At 42.4% G+C, this 15,311-nt stretch overlaps 1 protein-coding gene across 1 annotated transcript in view; it reads right to left on the bottom strand.

The window, feature by feature from the left end:
• The window catches only part of BLM (Bloom syndrome RecQ like helicase), a 32,382-nt gene that overhangs the window by 2,037 nt on the left and 15,034 nt on the right, over nt 1-15,311 (bottom strand). The window contains 12 exon segments of the mRNA XM_025212479.1: nt 3-47; nt 1,437-1,559; nt 2,748-2,940; nt 4,194-4,393; nt 5,507-5,657; nt 7,216-7,406; nt 7,866-8,061; nt 9,502-9,662; nt 10,094-10,200; nt 13,437-13,585; nt 13,691-13,789; nt 14,847-14,960. Of these exon segments, the coding sequence (XP_025068264.1) occupies nt 3-47; nt 1,437-1,559; nt 2,748-2,940; nt 4,194-4,393; nt 5,507-5,657; nt 7,216-7,406; nt 7,866-8,061; nt 9,502-9,662; nt 10,094-10,200; nt 13,437-13,585; nt 13,691-13,789; nt 14,847-14,960 (1,729 nt within the window).

Here is a 15,311-nt window from a genome sequence, read left to right as displayed (position 1 = left end):
CATTCCTGCACTCCCAGGCCCTTTGCCTGCAGTTGCATAATCTTCTTCTACGAATGGACATCGGGTATAAAAACAACACAACTGAATTATATTGGCTAACACAAAAAGCTCATAACCTTGGGCTAAAATATTACCAGCAAGCAATGACATTTTGTGCAAAGTGGCTGAAAACTCTGCACTGCCTTCATGAGAGTGATGCTCAGCGCCTGCCTCAGAACCCTTCTTAGGCTGTTCTCCGACAGGAATAAGGGGCCCTAAGTGCAGCTCCAGATCAGCAGAACGTGCAGAAGTAACATCCAACCCCTTTTTCTCCGACAAGGTCCTTTTCTACATCGTGCTGGTAACAATGCGGTACACAATCCTCACTGCTGGCTCTGTGCTACTGCTAGACCCTTCCCTCATCAGCCAAGCAGGGATGGATAGCCACAGTCCACCATGCTTGTGGCAAAGTTTTACCACCACCCAAGTTAAAGAATCCATGTTTAATACCACCCTTAGCTGAAAACCTCAGCAACGTGACTAAGAGCCCACTCCCAACCAACACTAATTGGGATAAATGCCACACAATGCGGCATCGTAAATACCAAAATAATATATCACGCAGTCAGCCTTTTATTCCACGGGAACTTCCTCATCCCCACCCTCTGCCAGGCATGCACTCACAGCAGCTGCAGCAATTACTTCACTGCTTCTGCTAGTTGAGGACCCACAGCTTCCTCTAGTGGAACTAAAAATACACTTACAACTGCAAGCCTGTGCAGCATTCAGTAGCTGATCTCTGCAAGATTTAGATTTTGTCATTCTGAGGTGGGCTACAGCACGAGGCTCAGAAGAAATTACTTGATGTACTAGTGGCATGGTGCTAGAATCTGTCGTGCATTTTGCGTGGTTAATCATATCTGGGTGAGCTCAGAGTGAAACGTTACCATTTTGATTCAGCAGCATTTTGCATCTACATTTTTGGAAGTTGTGTGTGTGCAAGTACAGTATAAACCAGTGGAGAACTGGACTAGATGTTAGATACCGTGGAGTGCACAAGGTAGCTGTTATCTGTCGGTTGTTGCAGTATTTGTACATACTGCAATTCTACCCCATAGACAGCTGATGTGAATAGAAAAATGCAGTGCAAAGCACCAAACCCTTAGCCTCCTCTTTATTCCCAGAAAAGTAGCATTCAGTTTTCCTTACTCAAAGTGCCAATCTGAAGCCCAGTTTTTTAAAAGTTAGAATGAATTTTCAACTTCCTAGCCTAGACTGGTTAAGGACCTCTACGTGCTCTGTAAATCCATGGAGCTTTCCATTCCATCTTACATCTGAGTAGGCCATAAATCTGTATGACTTAAACATGGTTGTCTGTTTATGTAAGTCCATATGTGGAAGATTTTAATCATTAAAAAAACAAGCCCCCACACATTTAGATACAAAGGATACTAAACCTGGCAGTGTCCATTCAGAGTACTTCTGCATGACTTTAATTATTTCAGCACCATACTTCTCCAGTTTGTCCTCTGTAACACCATCAATCTGAAGCAAAACCTCCGTATCAGAAGACAAAGTTTCTGGATGCAAATGTAAAGAAACTGGATTAGACAAAGATTTTGTGCATGCATTTTTTTTTTAATTAAGGAACAACTGTACCTTTAAGATTTAAATTAGACAGAGACTGGAATAAATTAGACAACCAGTTCTCGCAAACATATTTTTGGAAACTGTATCAGAAGATGGATATCAGAACTAGGAGCCAGCATCCACATCCTAAACCAGCTACACACTGAACTCAAAGAAAAAGTCTCTGAAGTCCCTTTTGAAGAGTTTTCAAAGGTTAATGTGCAAAAAGACAAGAAATATGCTCTGGTGGGCATGATTTTAGGAAGAGATTTGGAGAGAAATCAGGACAGAACATCGTCACAGAGCAAGTAGTACAGGAAATTCATCCACACAGGTATCATAGCATATGTTAGGTCCCCAAGTAGATACGGGCATGCCTCCCAGCAGATGAGCACCCCAAGATGACTAGTATAAAACAAGCACTAGAAGGCTGGTATTTAGACTGTCCTCATACTATTGGTCCCAAGTCAGGGGCTGAGGGACATGACTTGTGAGCAGAGGCTGAGGGAACTGGGCTGACTGAGTCTGCAGAAGAGAAGACCGAGGGGGATTGAATAGCAGCCTTCACCTCCCTGCCGGGGGTTGCAGAGAAGATGGAGCTGGGCTGTTCTCAGTGGGGGCAGATACAGGACAAGGAGCAATGGGCTCAAGCTGCAGCAAGGGAAGTTGAGGTTGGATATTAGGAAAAACTCTCGCTAGCAGGGTGGTGAAGCACTGGAACAGGTTATCCAGAGAGGTGGTGGAGTCTCCATCCTTGGAGGTTTTTAAGGCCCAGCTCAACAAAGGGCTGGCTGGGATGATGTAGCTGGGGCTGGTCCTGCTTTGAGCAGGAAGCTGGACTACATGGGACCTCCTGAGGTCCCTCCCAGACCTCGTGCTCTATGAATTTATGATTCTGTAAGTGTGAGGGCCAATCCAGAGAGGAGTCCTGTTCTGAACTAGAAGGATTCATATAACACAAGATCAAGAGTTTTGCTGTACCAGTGATTCCCACAAAGGTCAAGATTAATCCATGATTTACAGAAACAGCCCGGCTAGCTCAGGACACAAATGAAGTTTCTCTAATTTCTACTGGAAAAGACTATAATATAATTGTCTTTTCCACATGGAAGTTCCAAAGAACGAAAAGTAAAACTTACCTGCTATTCTCTTGAGAGTAGAAGTGTTAAAAATATTGAAGTAATGGACATCAAAGATTTTCCCAAGAGTTTTGCACATATCCGTAAGCTCCACAAGGCATTTCTTAACCATTTCTTCCCGTTCCGACATTTTTGCCACTGAAGCCCTTTGCTTTCGGAGACTGCTGGCAGACTCCGTTTCATGAAACTGCACCTGTTAAAATGAAAAGAGTTAATGTACTAACAAGTTATTCGTATCACAACAACCATTAAGGAAACAGAGCTGCTGAATAGCAGACACCTGCCTTTATTAAACAAGACAGGAATCACTGGAGGAAGGAACATGAAATTGTTTACCTTCAACATTTTATTAATGTCCCAACAATAAGAAACCATCTTGCTGGGGTCATCTGGCCCCAGCAGTCTTTCCTGCCCAAGTGTAGGGGGGCTGGACCCGATGATCTGTCAGGTCCCTTCCAGCCCCTAACATCTATGAAACTCAAGATTAGGGGCGTCAAACATCTGGCCGGCAGGACTTCATGGTCCATACGACCTAGTTTTAGATATGGCCCACAAGGCTTCTTGCTCTGCCTTGGTGGAGCCAGCACCCACAGAGTTACATTAACCCTCACATGTGGGCACAGTGGCTCTGGTAGCCACGACCAGAAGCACCAAAGCCTGGATCCGGCCCACCAACTCCAATGAGTTTGACACCCCTGCTCTGGATGATCTGTTGTGTGAGCTAGAACAACCTTTTCTCACATTTTCAGACTTTCACCAGGGATCCACACTCTTAGCTCTAACCTGTTAAATCCTGCAGCCCTTTCCTACAAGGGGCTGGGGGTCTGAAACAGAAACAAAACCTCATCCAAACCACTATCAAAAGCAAAGCTAGTTTTGTGTGAGCTAATGCTGAGGCCTGCGTGCTTGAAGGGTTTCCCCTGACCTACACACTGTACCTGGTGTGGAGCTGTGGCATCAACAGGCCATAAACCAGGCTCTGCAACCCCCCGAACTGCAGCTTTCACCAGAGCTCAACACTGGCTGCAAAAGACGAGGGTGACAAAAAGGGCTAGGGCTAAAAAGGGGATGGGCAAAACTCAACCTTTCCCCTGCCTACCCTAAAACACTCACTCACTCACTCACAGAAATAGTTACTCCTTCCTTTAACCTCTTTCCGAGAGTCCGGGCAGACAGGCTTTTCTCTCAATTCAACTTCTCCTCTTGCAGGTTTGTTGCCTCCCGTGTCTTGTTTTTAGGTCACGCTAAGCCTCACATCTGCCAGAACATAACCCACCTTTGCACTGAAGTTTGTTGATACGTGCTTCGTTTCTAAACTACCCTGTTGTTCACACACTGAATTCCTGACATCACTTATTTTTTTAAATAGAAAAATGCAACATCAGTGTCACTTTAATATAGAAACAAGCACTCAGATTCCACGAAATAGATATATTTGGTACACACCTCTAGACACCCATTTAGTACAGCCTGTGCTCGCTCTCCTACAATTACGTATGATACTGCTTGGTCATTCGCAGTGATATACAAATCTTCATCCAGGATCTTGTCCAGCACCAGCTTTCTAAAGAGCCGTTCAGCATTATGTCTTGAGTAGGCAGCTCCCTTCCCAAATATGCCAGTCTGAATCTTTGCGCTTTTCACACCTGTGCAGTAAAGTAACAGAATTGATTTGCCAGAATAAATCAGTACAGCACAAAACTGTGGTAGCTTATGAAGCCATTTCCCAGTCTGCTCACATAGAGTGTGATGCACAAGAACTTCAATTTAATTATCATATCACACTATACACAGACATATATCTACCTGATATAATCATGTTAAAAAGGTGGCTTTATTTGTTCCAGAGTATGTGTCACTTGGGCCCCTGGCAGACATTACACTTAAAATGTGATTAACCAGTTGATCAGGTCTTTAATAGTAACCTGGCCACACATTAATACAGTTAATGGTGCAACAAAACACGGAATAAGCCACAATTACCCAAAATATAAAACAGCTTTGGGCACTTTTACATGGGCTTTGGAGGTGGGGATGAGGGCACTGCTTTAATAAGAGCAGCTCCAAGGGCTGCTCTGATTAAAGCGCCACTGCATTTCCTGTATCAACATCCCCATACTTAGAAATGGTGGTGGGGGCGCTTGGACTACAGCTCATTCAATGAGCTTTAGTTCACGCGCCTTCACCATCATTTTTAAGCACGGGGATGCGGATACATGAGATAGGAGGCTGCTGGAGCACGGCAACTGCCATACTCTGGCAGACTCGATTAATAGCCTGCTCCGATGTGCTGGAATTGGAGCAGCCCTGGTGCTCGTGTAGAGGCGCCTTTTGTGGCTGGTTCCCCTCATCTCTTAAACTGCACGTGTGGCCAGGCATCAGCTGATTGGGGCTCCCAGCCTTGGGGGTGTATCGGAGCCCCTGACTCCAATGCAGTCGCAAGGGTGGGAGCGGGGATCAGTTGACTGGCTTGCTACTTAACAGTTCAGGGGGAGCCTGGGATTATGACCTTGGGCTTCTCCTGCACCAGTAATATGGAGCCTCCTGCCATGTACATGCAGCACAACAGAAAGCATGACTTGGGATCACACAACAGATCCCATGGCACCTTTCACTGAATGTCTGCCAGGGGCCTTGGTTTAGGGGAAGGATAGTTTTGTTTCTTTATTTCATGTCAAGCTACTGCCCAGGCCTTAGAAATATAGCTGGGATCTGACCCTCAATAAACATTTAGCAGTTGTTCAAAGAACAGAACTTACCCAAGAAAATGTCAGTCATCATGTTCAATGTATACCTCCCAGAACCTCTGTTTCCTGCACTTCTTCTTCCTCCTCCTCCCTGTCCACAGTGCTCCTGAACAAATCTTATAATACTTTTCACATCATCTGTCACATTTCTGGATTTATAATCCTGTGAGGATAGATTTAATTAAAAAAAAAAAAGAAAAAAAAGACGTTTATTTCCACCGCAACGAATTCCAACTCACTACTGACAACTTTGTTTTTCATTAGTGGGTTCTTTCAATACAGAGTTCATTTTGATCTACACACAAAAGCAGTTATTTCTTATTTACTATGTTTGTAATGTTACAGCATCACCATGGGAATTTTGGATTACTTAACGATCCTTTGAAAATGCAAAACGGATAAGATTTTACAGCTTTTTACAGTTCCACAAAATTAATGCAATCTATTTAATAAACTATGCACTCAAACTAGAAAGAATACAATTTAGGTACTTTGATAATTGAAATCAGTTATTTTTAAAAGATCCCAGAAGTAAATACACAGCTCTTAAAATTAATGAGCGGTAGATGCCTCAACTAAAAAACATGGAGAGCAAGCTACGGCTTTGTTTTTGTTGATGCTTAATAACGATTAAAACACAACAACATCCCTGGTTTAAAGCTGAGAAGAGCTGGGAGAGTGCTCTGAGCACCCGAGTGAGGAGCAATACTTCTGTCTAAGTTTCCCTATCTGCAAAATAGGAACAACCTAATTATTAACCTCAACAGGGCATCATGGGCATTAGTGTCTGAAGTCCTCTAAACCAAGGGTATCAAAATTATCTAGTCTTGTGGGACAGATGAGGGTCACAGGGCTAGGTCCACAGGCTGGACTGGGCCCTCAGATTGACCTGAGGCCAGATCCAACATGCAAGACCATAATGGTGCAGGTGCGATATGCAGCATGTGCCCCAAACCAGCTCCGCATGCTGCATGCCATGCATGGAGCCGGTCTGGCATGCATTTCACATGGAGCATGGGGCTGGAGCAGCATGCACGCTGCAGGCAGTGCAAGGACCAGTCCAGGGTACATGCTCCATGGTGTGTGAGACTAATCAGGTGCAGGTGCTGTGTGCAGCACACGTACTGGCTGCAACCCTGGCTGCGTGCAGTGCATGCCACATCAGCTCCCTATGCTGCATGTGGGGATAGTCTGAGAGACCCACAGGCAGGGACTGTGGACCATATCTGGCCTCCAAGCAGTATCTTTGACACCCCTGCTCTACAACTCCAGTAAAATGTAACAGCAGGTTTGTTAAAAGAACCTCACATTTTGCAGGGAGGAAAAAAATCTCTTGCACTCATTCCAAATAAATCAGTTCTTTGTGCCACCTGGCAGCACAAAGCTGCCTTAAACTTCATCTTCTGTGGCAGCTGGAGGATTGACCCATGGTGAATTCCTCTGTTGTGTGCTACCATGCCAGCAGAGCCTGTGCCATCTATTCCTGGCTGCAAGGAGAGCGTTGGGGAGCATCCTTGCATCTAATCAGCCCCGCCCCCCCGCCGCCAAAAGTTTCTTGAGTACACAAGTAGCTGATCAAATCACCCCATACCAGAGGACACATAAGGTGCAGTTCAGCATTTCTCTGTGTCTTCAAGAGTGTAATATTAAGAAGTCTTCCTACGGTACATAAACACAAAGCAAGTTTAAGACCTCTCATTTATAGAAACTGCAATTTTTACCTTTTCTCTCGAGCAGTTGTCACAAGTTGCTTCTGGATGTTCTTTACAGAAGTTAGGATTAAAACTGGTTTCTCCAAAATAGGCTAAAAGCTGAATTCTTCGACATTCAACTACATTCTCACAGTAATGAACCATACTGTAAAGGTTGTTAAAGTGGGTCTGTTTTGTATGACTGTTCCCATCTCTTTCCACTGAAACAGAATTAGTTACACATCTTCACTCTTTCTGTATATTACTGTTGATCAAGTGTATGCTGCAGTCCTCAAGCAGCCATAGTTAGATAAGATTATATATCTAAATAAAAAAAGTGTTAAGTCCATCAAGACTGACTTAAACTTCGAGATTTTAAGAACAGAAAAGAGAAAAAGAAAGCCGCAAAAGTGTTTTAATGATTTACCCCATTAATAGGAAGGGCTTGGGAATTTAGAATAAGGAAAACTGATTTTGCATTTTAATAAAAACTAACGTTAGAATCCCTTAGAATTAGGACAGACCATAAAAGCAAGCTGGAGGAACCTTGAAACCATACTGATGCAGGACAATATATGGCATGTTGAACATTTTCAAAGGGCAGCCCACCCTATAAATCAGAGCAGAACAAAAGCTTATTTTATTGTCACCCTATGGTGATATGAAGAGTTGTTGCTTACTTAATATTAGCCTTCTCAGCCTATTTACGTCACTGTAACTATAAAAAAGCAGACAGTGAGAAGTTTCACCATCTCGTCCAGCTCTGCCAGATTCTTGATAGTAGCCTTCAACTGATTTAGGGAGAGATGCATGGATCACATAGCGTACATCTGGTTTATCAATTCCCATGCCAAAAGCAATTGTTGCACATATGACCTAGAATTAAAAAGAAGTCATAATTATAGCAGTGGAAAAGACTGCATAGAGAAGCTGTGGACTCCATCCCTGGAGGTGTTCAAGAAGAGGTTGGATAGCCACTGGTCGGGAATGATCTAGGCGTAGCGATGCCCATGTTCTACTATGGGGATTTCTCCGGCTTCTGGGCTTTGCTGGTTGCTCCCCCCTCCCTTTCTGCTACATGTGTCAGGGGGTTTTAAGCCTTCCTCAAAGGTACTGCATTGGCTGCAGCCCAAAGCTGGGGACTCTGACTGGGCTGTGCCAATGCTTCTGCTGGGACCAAACCCAGAGGTTCCTAGCTAGAGGGTCTTGCCCCTCTGCTCAGGGTCAGACTGACACCATATCTGGGATCAGGAAGGAATTTTACCCCATGGTCAAATTGGTATGGACTGGGGGAGAGTTGTCTTCCTCTGCAGCACGGGGCACAGCCTCTACCTGGGATCTCTTTGAGTATATAGTGGATGTGCCTACATTAATGCGCCACAGTTATGGTGCATTAAGTATAGTACTTGGTTAACGAATGTGCAGTAACTCACAGTACTGGGCAGTAGCACCAGCACACAAGTTTTTAGTGACTGCGCAGTAGCCTAATACTACTGCACGGTAGTCTAATAGCATGGTTTTTGCCCAGCACCCTACTGCGCAGTGAGCGTCTCGTGTAGATGCGCCCACTGACAACAGTCCAGAGAAGCAGAGTGCTGGCTGCCATAGGTCCCCTGCTTTACCTGTGGCAGGTTCAGGTGCTAGGTCTGTGTTGTATCAGGGCCAATGGTAGTCTTACACAGAGTTTAGATTACAGATTGTATTGGACGGTTTGGATAGGGATGATTAGTTGGACTAAATGACCTTTAGAGATCCCTTCCAGCCCTACCTCTCTATGATTCTATTATACACTCAGAACTATGCAAGTTATTGATGCAATATGTTATAGTACAAAACGTAAAATTAATTCTGGTGCGCTCCGAGAAGAATAAAAAAACTAATCTTTATAAACATCAGTTACTTCTTCAGAAAGAAGAAAGAGTCTGGCGTCTGAGAGCAGATCAGTGTTCTAGTCCTACTCTCACATGCACTGGCTGTGATTTTGGGCAAATTACTGCTTTCTGTCTAATTTCCTCCATCTCTAGAATTACTTCCTACCTCACAGCAGTATTGCAAGGCTCAAGGCCTTTGCACGTATAAATATTTAAATTTCTTCCTACAAATGTTATTACTAGAGCTTCAAAATGTTCCATGTGAAACAATGCTGACATTAGCATCTGCCCTTTCTTCTAACTCTGTCCTTAAAAATTATTTAATTTTACATGTACATTTGTAAAAGTTGTATACTGAATTTCTCATTTTTCTTTTTTTTTTTTTATTCACAAGTATTCCAGCATATCTTGTGGAAGCTCCATGAACTTTCTCATTTGCTTTTACCTGACAGCCTTCCTGATTAATCCATTTTTTTTGTACGAGATCTCTTTCAGCATCCCGGAGGCCAGCATGATAGGCAAGTGCAGCAAGACCACCGTCCTTTAGAATTCTAGCTGTTGAATCACATTCATGCCGTGAAAGGCAATAAACTATTCCAGAGTCATCTGTGAATACAAAGAAAGTTTGTGCTGCGATACTGAGTTTTCCATTTCCTAAGTCATGCCAGCTTTGCATTATGAAGAGGTTGCTAAAAATAATAAATGCAGTATCTGTTTACAAAGAAAAGGCAACTCTGCCAATAGAAGATATTTTTGTCTGAATATTTTTTAACAGAGGCATCCCTTCCATTCACTTCTTGCTTTTCAAATCCCAGAAGGAAAAAGTACTTTACTATGTCCTACCAATTAATCCCAAATCCTAAAAATCAATCAATTCCATTATTTTGCCTCCCACGTTGCTCTTCTCTGTATCCTAAGAAAGGTGCAGGAGAATAAAGTGCTTTATGACCTTATAATATCTCCCATTGCCTTAAACAAGAATTCCAACTGATATCAATGCGAATGAGCCCACCAAGCAAGAAGGCTTCAGTACTTACATGGATGATGCTTTTTGATCCACTCTAAGCAATCCTTTGCCACACTTTTTGGCTTTTTGGGCAATACATCATATTTCAAGTTATGCCTGTTGAAACTCATAGTAAACCTAAAACAAAAGAAGCCAAACAAAATTACATTTACGCACAGTTTCAGGGCTATACGTCGTAGCCATATTGGTCTATAGGCAAAAAGAATCAGAACTCGTGGCAGAGGTGATATCTTTTATTGGACCAACATGATATTTGCAAAAAAAAAAAAAATATATATATTTGCAAGCTGTCAGGCACACACATGCTTTTTCAGGCATAGGAGAATGCAAAGATTGTACCTTTTCTCCTAGGTGGAGATGAAAATTCATATTTCACAGGAGAGCTAAAGGTGTTGTAAAATCCCCTGGTTGGAAACGTTCATTTTGTGCCAATTAGGCTGAGAGAAAAGTTAGAGCAGTCTGTTTACCTCAAAGTTGTCTGATGGCAAGCAGGATGTCGAATTATGCTTCTTTCTGATTATGCTGTTTCACATTTCACAGGAGAACGAGGTGATGGAATGCTTTCCTGGGCAAGGAATTTCTCTTGTGTTGAGGAAGCCCTGTGTTCTGGGAACATGCAAATTCAGCTTGAAAACAAAAGGCAGAAGCAAGGGTGTCAGCTTTCAGGTTTCCAGGTGGTGAATTTTGCTCCCTTCTTGTAAAATTATGAAGTTTTCATTTAAAAAACAGCTAAATTCATTATCTTCCATGTTTCAGGTTGTAGCCATATTGGTCTACAAGCAAAAGGAATCAGAACTTGTGGTAGAGGTGATATCTTTTATCACCAGAAGAGCATTCCATCAACTCGTCCTCCTGTGAAATGTGAAACAACATAACCAGAAGGAAGCATAATTCAACATCCTGCTTGCCGTCGGACAACTTCAAGGTAAACAGACTGCTCTAACTATTATCTGAGCCTAACTGGCACAACATGAACTTTTCCAACCAGGAGATCTCACAACACCTTCAGCTCTCCTGTGAAATATGAATTTTCATTTCCACCTAGGAGAAATGTTACAATCTTTGCATTCTCCTATATCTGAAGAAGGGTGAGTGTGCCCTAAAGCTTGCACATCGAGCATTTTTTTTGCAAATATCTAGTTGGTCTAATGAAAGATATCACCTCTGCCACGAGGTCTGACTCCATTTTTGCACAGTAACATTTTAGAAAAGTCTGTTTAATAGGTCTTCAGGGCATAAAGTCAAAAGAAGTCACACCTTATTTCACTTTTACGCACTTAAATGACATTTGCATACAGTTTGGAAAAAGGATCATCCTGCCCACGTAACTTACTGGAAGCAAAGGTGGGGGGGACCATTCAGCCCAACAGCCTGCTGGCTAGGGCACCTGCCAAGTGAATAGAAGACCTGATCTACCCCTCCCCTACAGGGGGTTTGAACCTGTCTCCCCCATTACCTGGCCAAAGTGTTCAACCACCTAGCTATGAGGACCTTCCATCTAGCCCCCCTGAACCTGGCCCACTGCACCTTCCATTTAATATTAATTGGATCAAATGGCTCAACAGGAGTCAGACGGTTGGGGCCCGAACACAGCGCAGCACCCAGCTCGCCAGGTTGCAGTCCCTCTGACTAACTCTCCTCCTCCTGGCCCCACATATTCCCACCCCACCCCCCACTGGTTGTTCAGCGGGCCAGCTTCAAGAGGGCTGGAAAACATCTTGGGTACTGCCTGGCCTGTCTCTAGAGCACTTCACTGGGAAACAGAAGTTGCAGGTCTCCTGCTCTACGAATAAGCATCTTAATCACTGGTCTAAGAAGCAAGGCCCTCCTCTGGTAACAGAACACCCACTAGGCCCAATCCTTCTATGATTAAAAGTTTTGCGATTTACAGCATTAGGCATGTGCCCCAGGCACCCATATAGCCATAGTGCAGCCTACTGAGCACGCTTGGAAGGGAAATACAGGGCAAACACAGCTATATGGAATCCAAACTGTGTGTAAGTGCCAGAAATCAGTTTCATGGCTACAGAAGTTCCCCTTCGGTCCAAGGAGAAATAGGATTTAGCCTGAAGTTTTACAGGGATGACAATTTTCAATCCAGCATGCACGAAGGACTGGGTACCAGGCAATTTTCGACTGTAATAACCTTCTCGACAGCTAGGAGCTGTCTGGAAGGACTCCACATTCAGAATGACTGCCTCACCCCCCACCAGGACTCTTAACGTTGTTTGGCCCTGCTGGGATTCACTGCCCCCACTGCATTCACTTCAACATATGCTAGAATGGATGTGTCCTGGGGCTGAAAGCAGAAAAATGGTCAACTTTCTGTACCATTGTAAGCCAGTAGGTCAAAAGTGGTGCCACAGGCAGGACATATATGTTGTCTGGGCAGGGTTTTAAATACAGGTTCCTACCATCATTTTTCTTTTACAATACAAACATACTTCTGAAGTGGAGATTGTTATGTGTACTCTTCAGGGCATGAAGCACAGAAGAAAACATTTATTTAAATTATATGTTCACACTGACCATAAAAAGCCCAGATATCTAGGTAAGGCTTAGCATTCAATAAACATGTGATAAGATTTAAAAAAAAAAAACACTTTCACTTCACGTGAAACTTTCAGTACTGATTTGCAAAGTGCTGATTACTGGGGACTGCAAGGTTTTCATAGATTCATAGATGTTAGGGTCGGAAGGGACCTCAACAGATCATCGAGTCTGACCCCCTGCATAGGATAGGTTCTAAGGCGCCAAAACATACAAATGCATTCACTGCAATGTGGCTGCTCTACCTTCTAAGACAGTGTTCACTAGCACTAACAAGTCCGATGCTTAAAAAAAAACTATGGGCTGGTTTATTACCACATTGAGTCGTACCTTACTTTACCTTACCTTTGAGGTAAATAGGTACCAAGGAGGGCAAATTGCTAACACATGCAATGCAAATGGCTCAATACAGTCTAGAGTCAAACTAGCACCTTCTCTCTATGACTTTCAGCATTAAAATCCCTGCCATCCTCCCCCCGGTTGGATTTCCACATTATGTTCTATATTAGTCTTCAAGATTTTGACAAGCCTAAAATAACCTACTCTTCGCATCCTTTAATAAGGAAGTCTCATGATATCATATTTGGCATTTGCTCCCTCCAAATGGTGGAAGAAGTTTTTAAAATCTCTATTTTGTTCATGTGGGGGTTTTTCTGCTTTTAAGACTTCTTAAAAATTACAAGCATTTATTTTCATTAGATACAACTACAGGTTTTAGGCAACTTCTTTGTGTTTTTACATAGGCTCCTTTTTCAAGTTGGAAGTGAACATTTTTCTCTGCAAGGAACTACCAAACAACTTACACCTGTGGTTGCAGCATCTCCAGTTGGTTTTGGATATCCTTCTGTACCCTGGGATTGGCAGTGGCAGTAAGAGCCATCATAGGAACAGAGTGAAATTTCTTGCGGAGCATATTCAGCCGTTTATAGTCTGGTCGAAAATCGTGACCCCACTAGTTTAAAGAAGAAAATTAAACTTTTTACATTTTCCTGAATAAAATATTCCAGCTCTTCTGAACTTTTTTAGTATTGCAAAATATGAAGCAATAGATGCTTACCTGACTAACACAGTGTGCTTCATCAATAATAAAACGTGCCAGTAGTCTCCTCTCATACAAGTTTTCCAGGGCCGAGATCAGTCTGCCACTTGCACACACCTACATGCCAAGAAGAACATTGTTAACAAACATTAAACCATAAGTCGCCCTTTTTAAGAGGTTACTGGACTCAGTAAAGAGAGTTTTTACATTTCATGCAGAAACACTTTAAAGCAGTCTTTAATAGCAGACACTCTTAGACTGAGATTGTCATGAACACCACCTTGTAAACTAATGTGCAACTAAAAACAATCCTTCCCCTCACCCCAACACCTCCCCACATGGTCAAAGCTCCTTTTATGCAAGAAACTATAGAGATTCCCATAACTTCTGTGGCTAGTATCTAAAGAGACACTTTATGATTGAAACAGATGAAAAAATTGTCAATGAATCCAGAAAAGGTGAAGAAAGACACATTCACCTACACTTATCAGTTTTAAAAGTCTCTCAGACAAGCTATCCTGAAATAATCAAGATCACTTCCCATATGAATGTTTCCTAAACTAGGAAATTAATGGATCAGGATATTAATATTGATCCACAACCCATTACCTATGTGGTTGAAAAGCAAATATTATTTTGCCCTCGGATCTCTCTCTCAAAATCATTGCAAGAATTCATACTTAAAAGAAAGGGTAAAACTACTAGATCCATTACACTTTTAACCATGGTGAACAGGCTCACATGCATTCTGGAACACAACAACTATGGGTTTTAAGTTATAACAGTTTCATGGCTACGTAAGTGTCCCTTACATGTGTCAAGGTGAAATATAAATTTAGCCCTAGGTTTTACAGGGAGAACAAGTTTCAATCCAGCCTGCATATGAGTGATTGGGCAATTTTCAACTATAATATACTTTCAGCTCTCATCCCTTACCTGGTTACGTTTTCTTTTGGCTGCTCTTTGGTTCATATTAGTTACAATCAGAAAGTGCCTGACAGAAATCTGTAAAGGTGCTGGTGTCTTATCTTTCCATAAGACTTTGTGCATTTCCTGGTAGAAGTTTGCTGCATTCTTTTTTTAATATGGCCATTTAAAAATAATCCTTGAAAACCAAACTAGTAAAATACTCTTTTGTTGCCTTGATACCTTTGCCTTTAAAATAAATACAAACCTTCTCTGGAGTAACATAGAGAAGTTTTATTACAGGATCCTTTTTTGACAGCTGCATATAAATTTTTGAAGCATCACCATCAGTCCTATCACCAGTCAGATATGTAGCAGAAATCTGCAATACAGAACAGAAATGGTTCTTTCAGATTTCTTTTGACATGTAACTAAATTAAGAAGTACTTTCATTACATAGCACGAAATCTAGTTGCAAGTATTCATACATACTACTACTGAACGCAGAATATGAAGAAACCCTGAAGATGTTAAATACAAATAAACACTTAAAAACCTTGCCATTTAAAAATTTTTCATTCCATCCAGGAAGAGCACACACCAACTGCTGAAACTTCCTTAGCCTGACGAAGGGTTTTTGAACCCAAAAACTTGCTTAATAACTTTTCTCCAACTATTTGGGTTGGTCTAATAAAAGATATCAAATTCACCCAAGGAACCTTGTCTGCCTATA

Source organism: Alligator sinensis, unplaced genomic scaffold (assembly GCF_000455745.1).
Source record: "Alligator sinensis unplaced genomic scaffold, ASM45574v1 scaffold407_1, whole genome shotgun sequence".
Classification (NCBI taxonomy): Eukaryota; Metazoa; Chordata; order Crocodylia; family Alligatoridae; genus Alligator; species Alligator sinensis.
The sequence above is the reverse complement of the archived record's forward strand: the minus strand, read 5'-3'. Positions and strand labels throughout refer to the sequence as shown.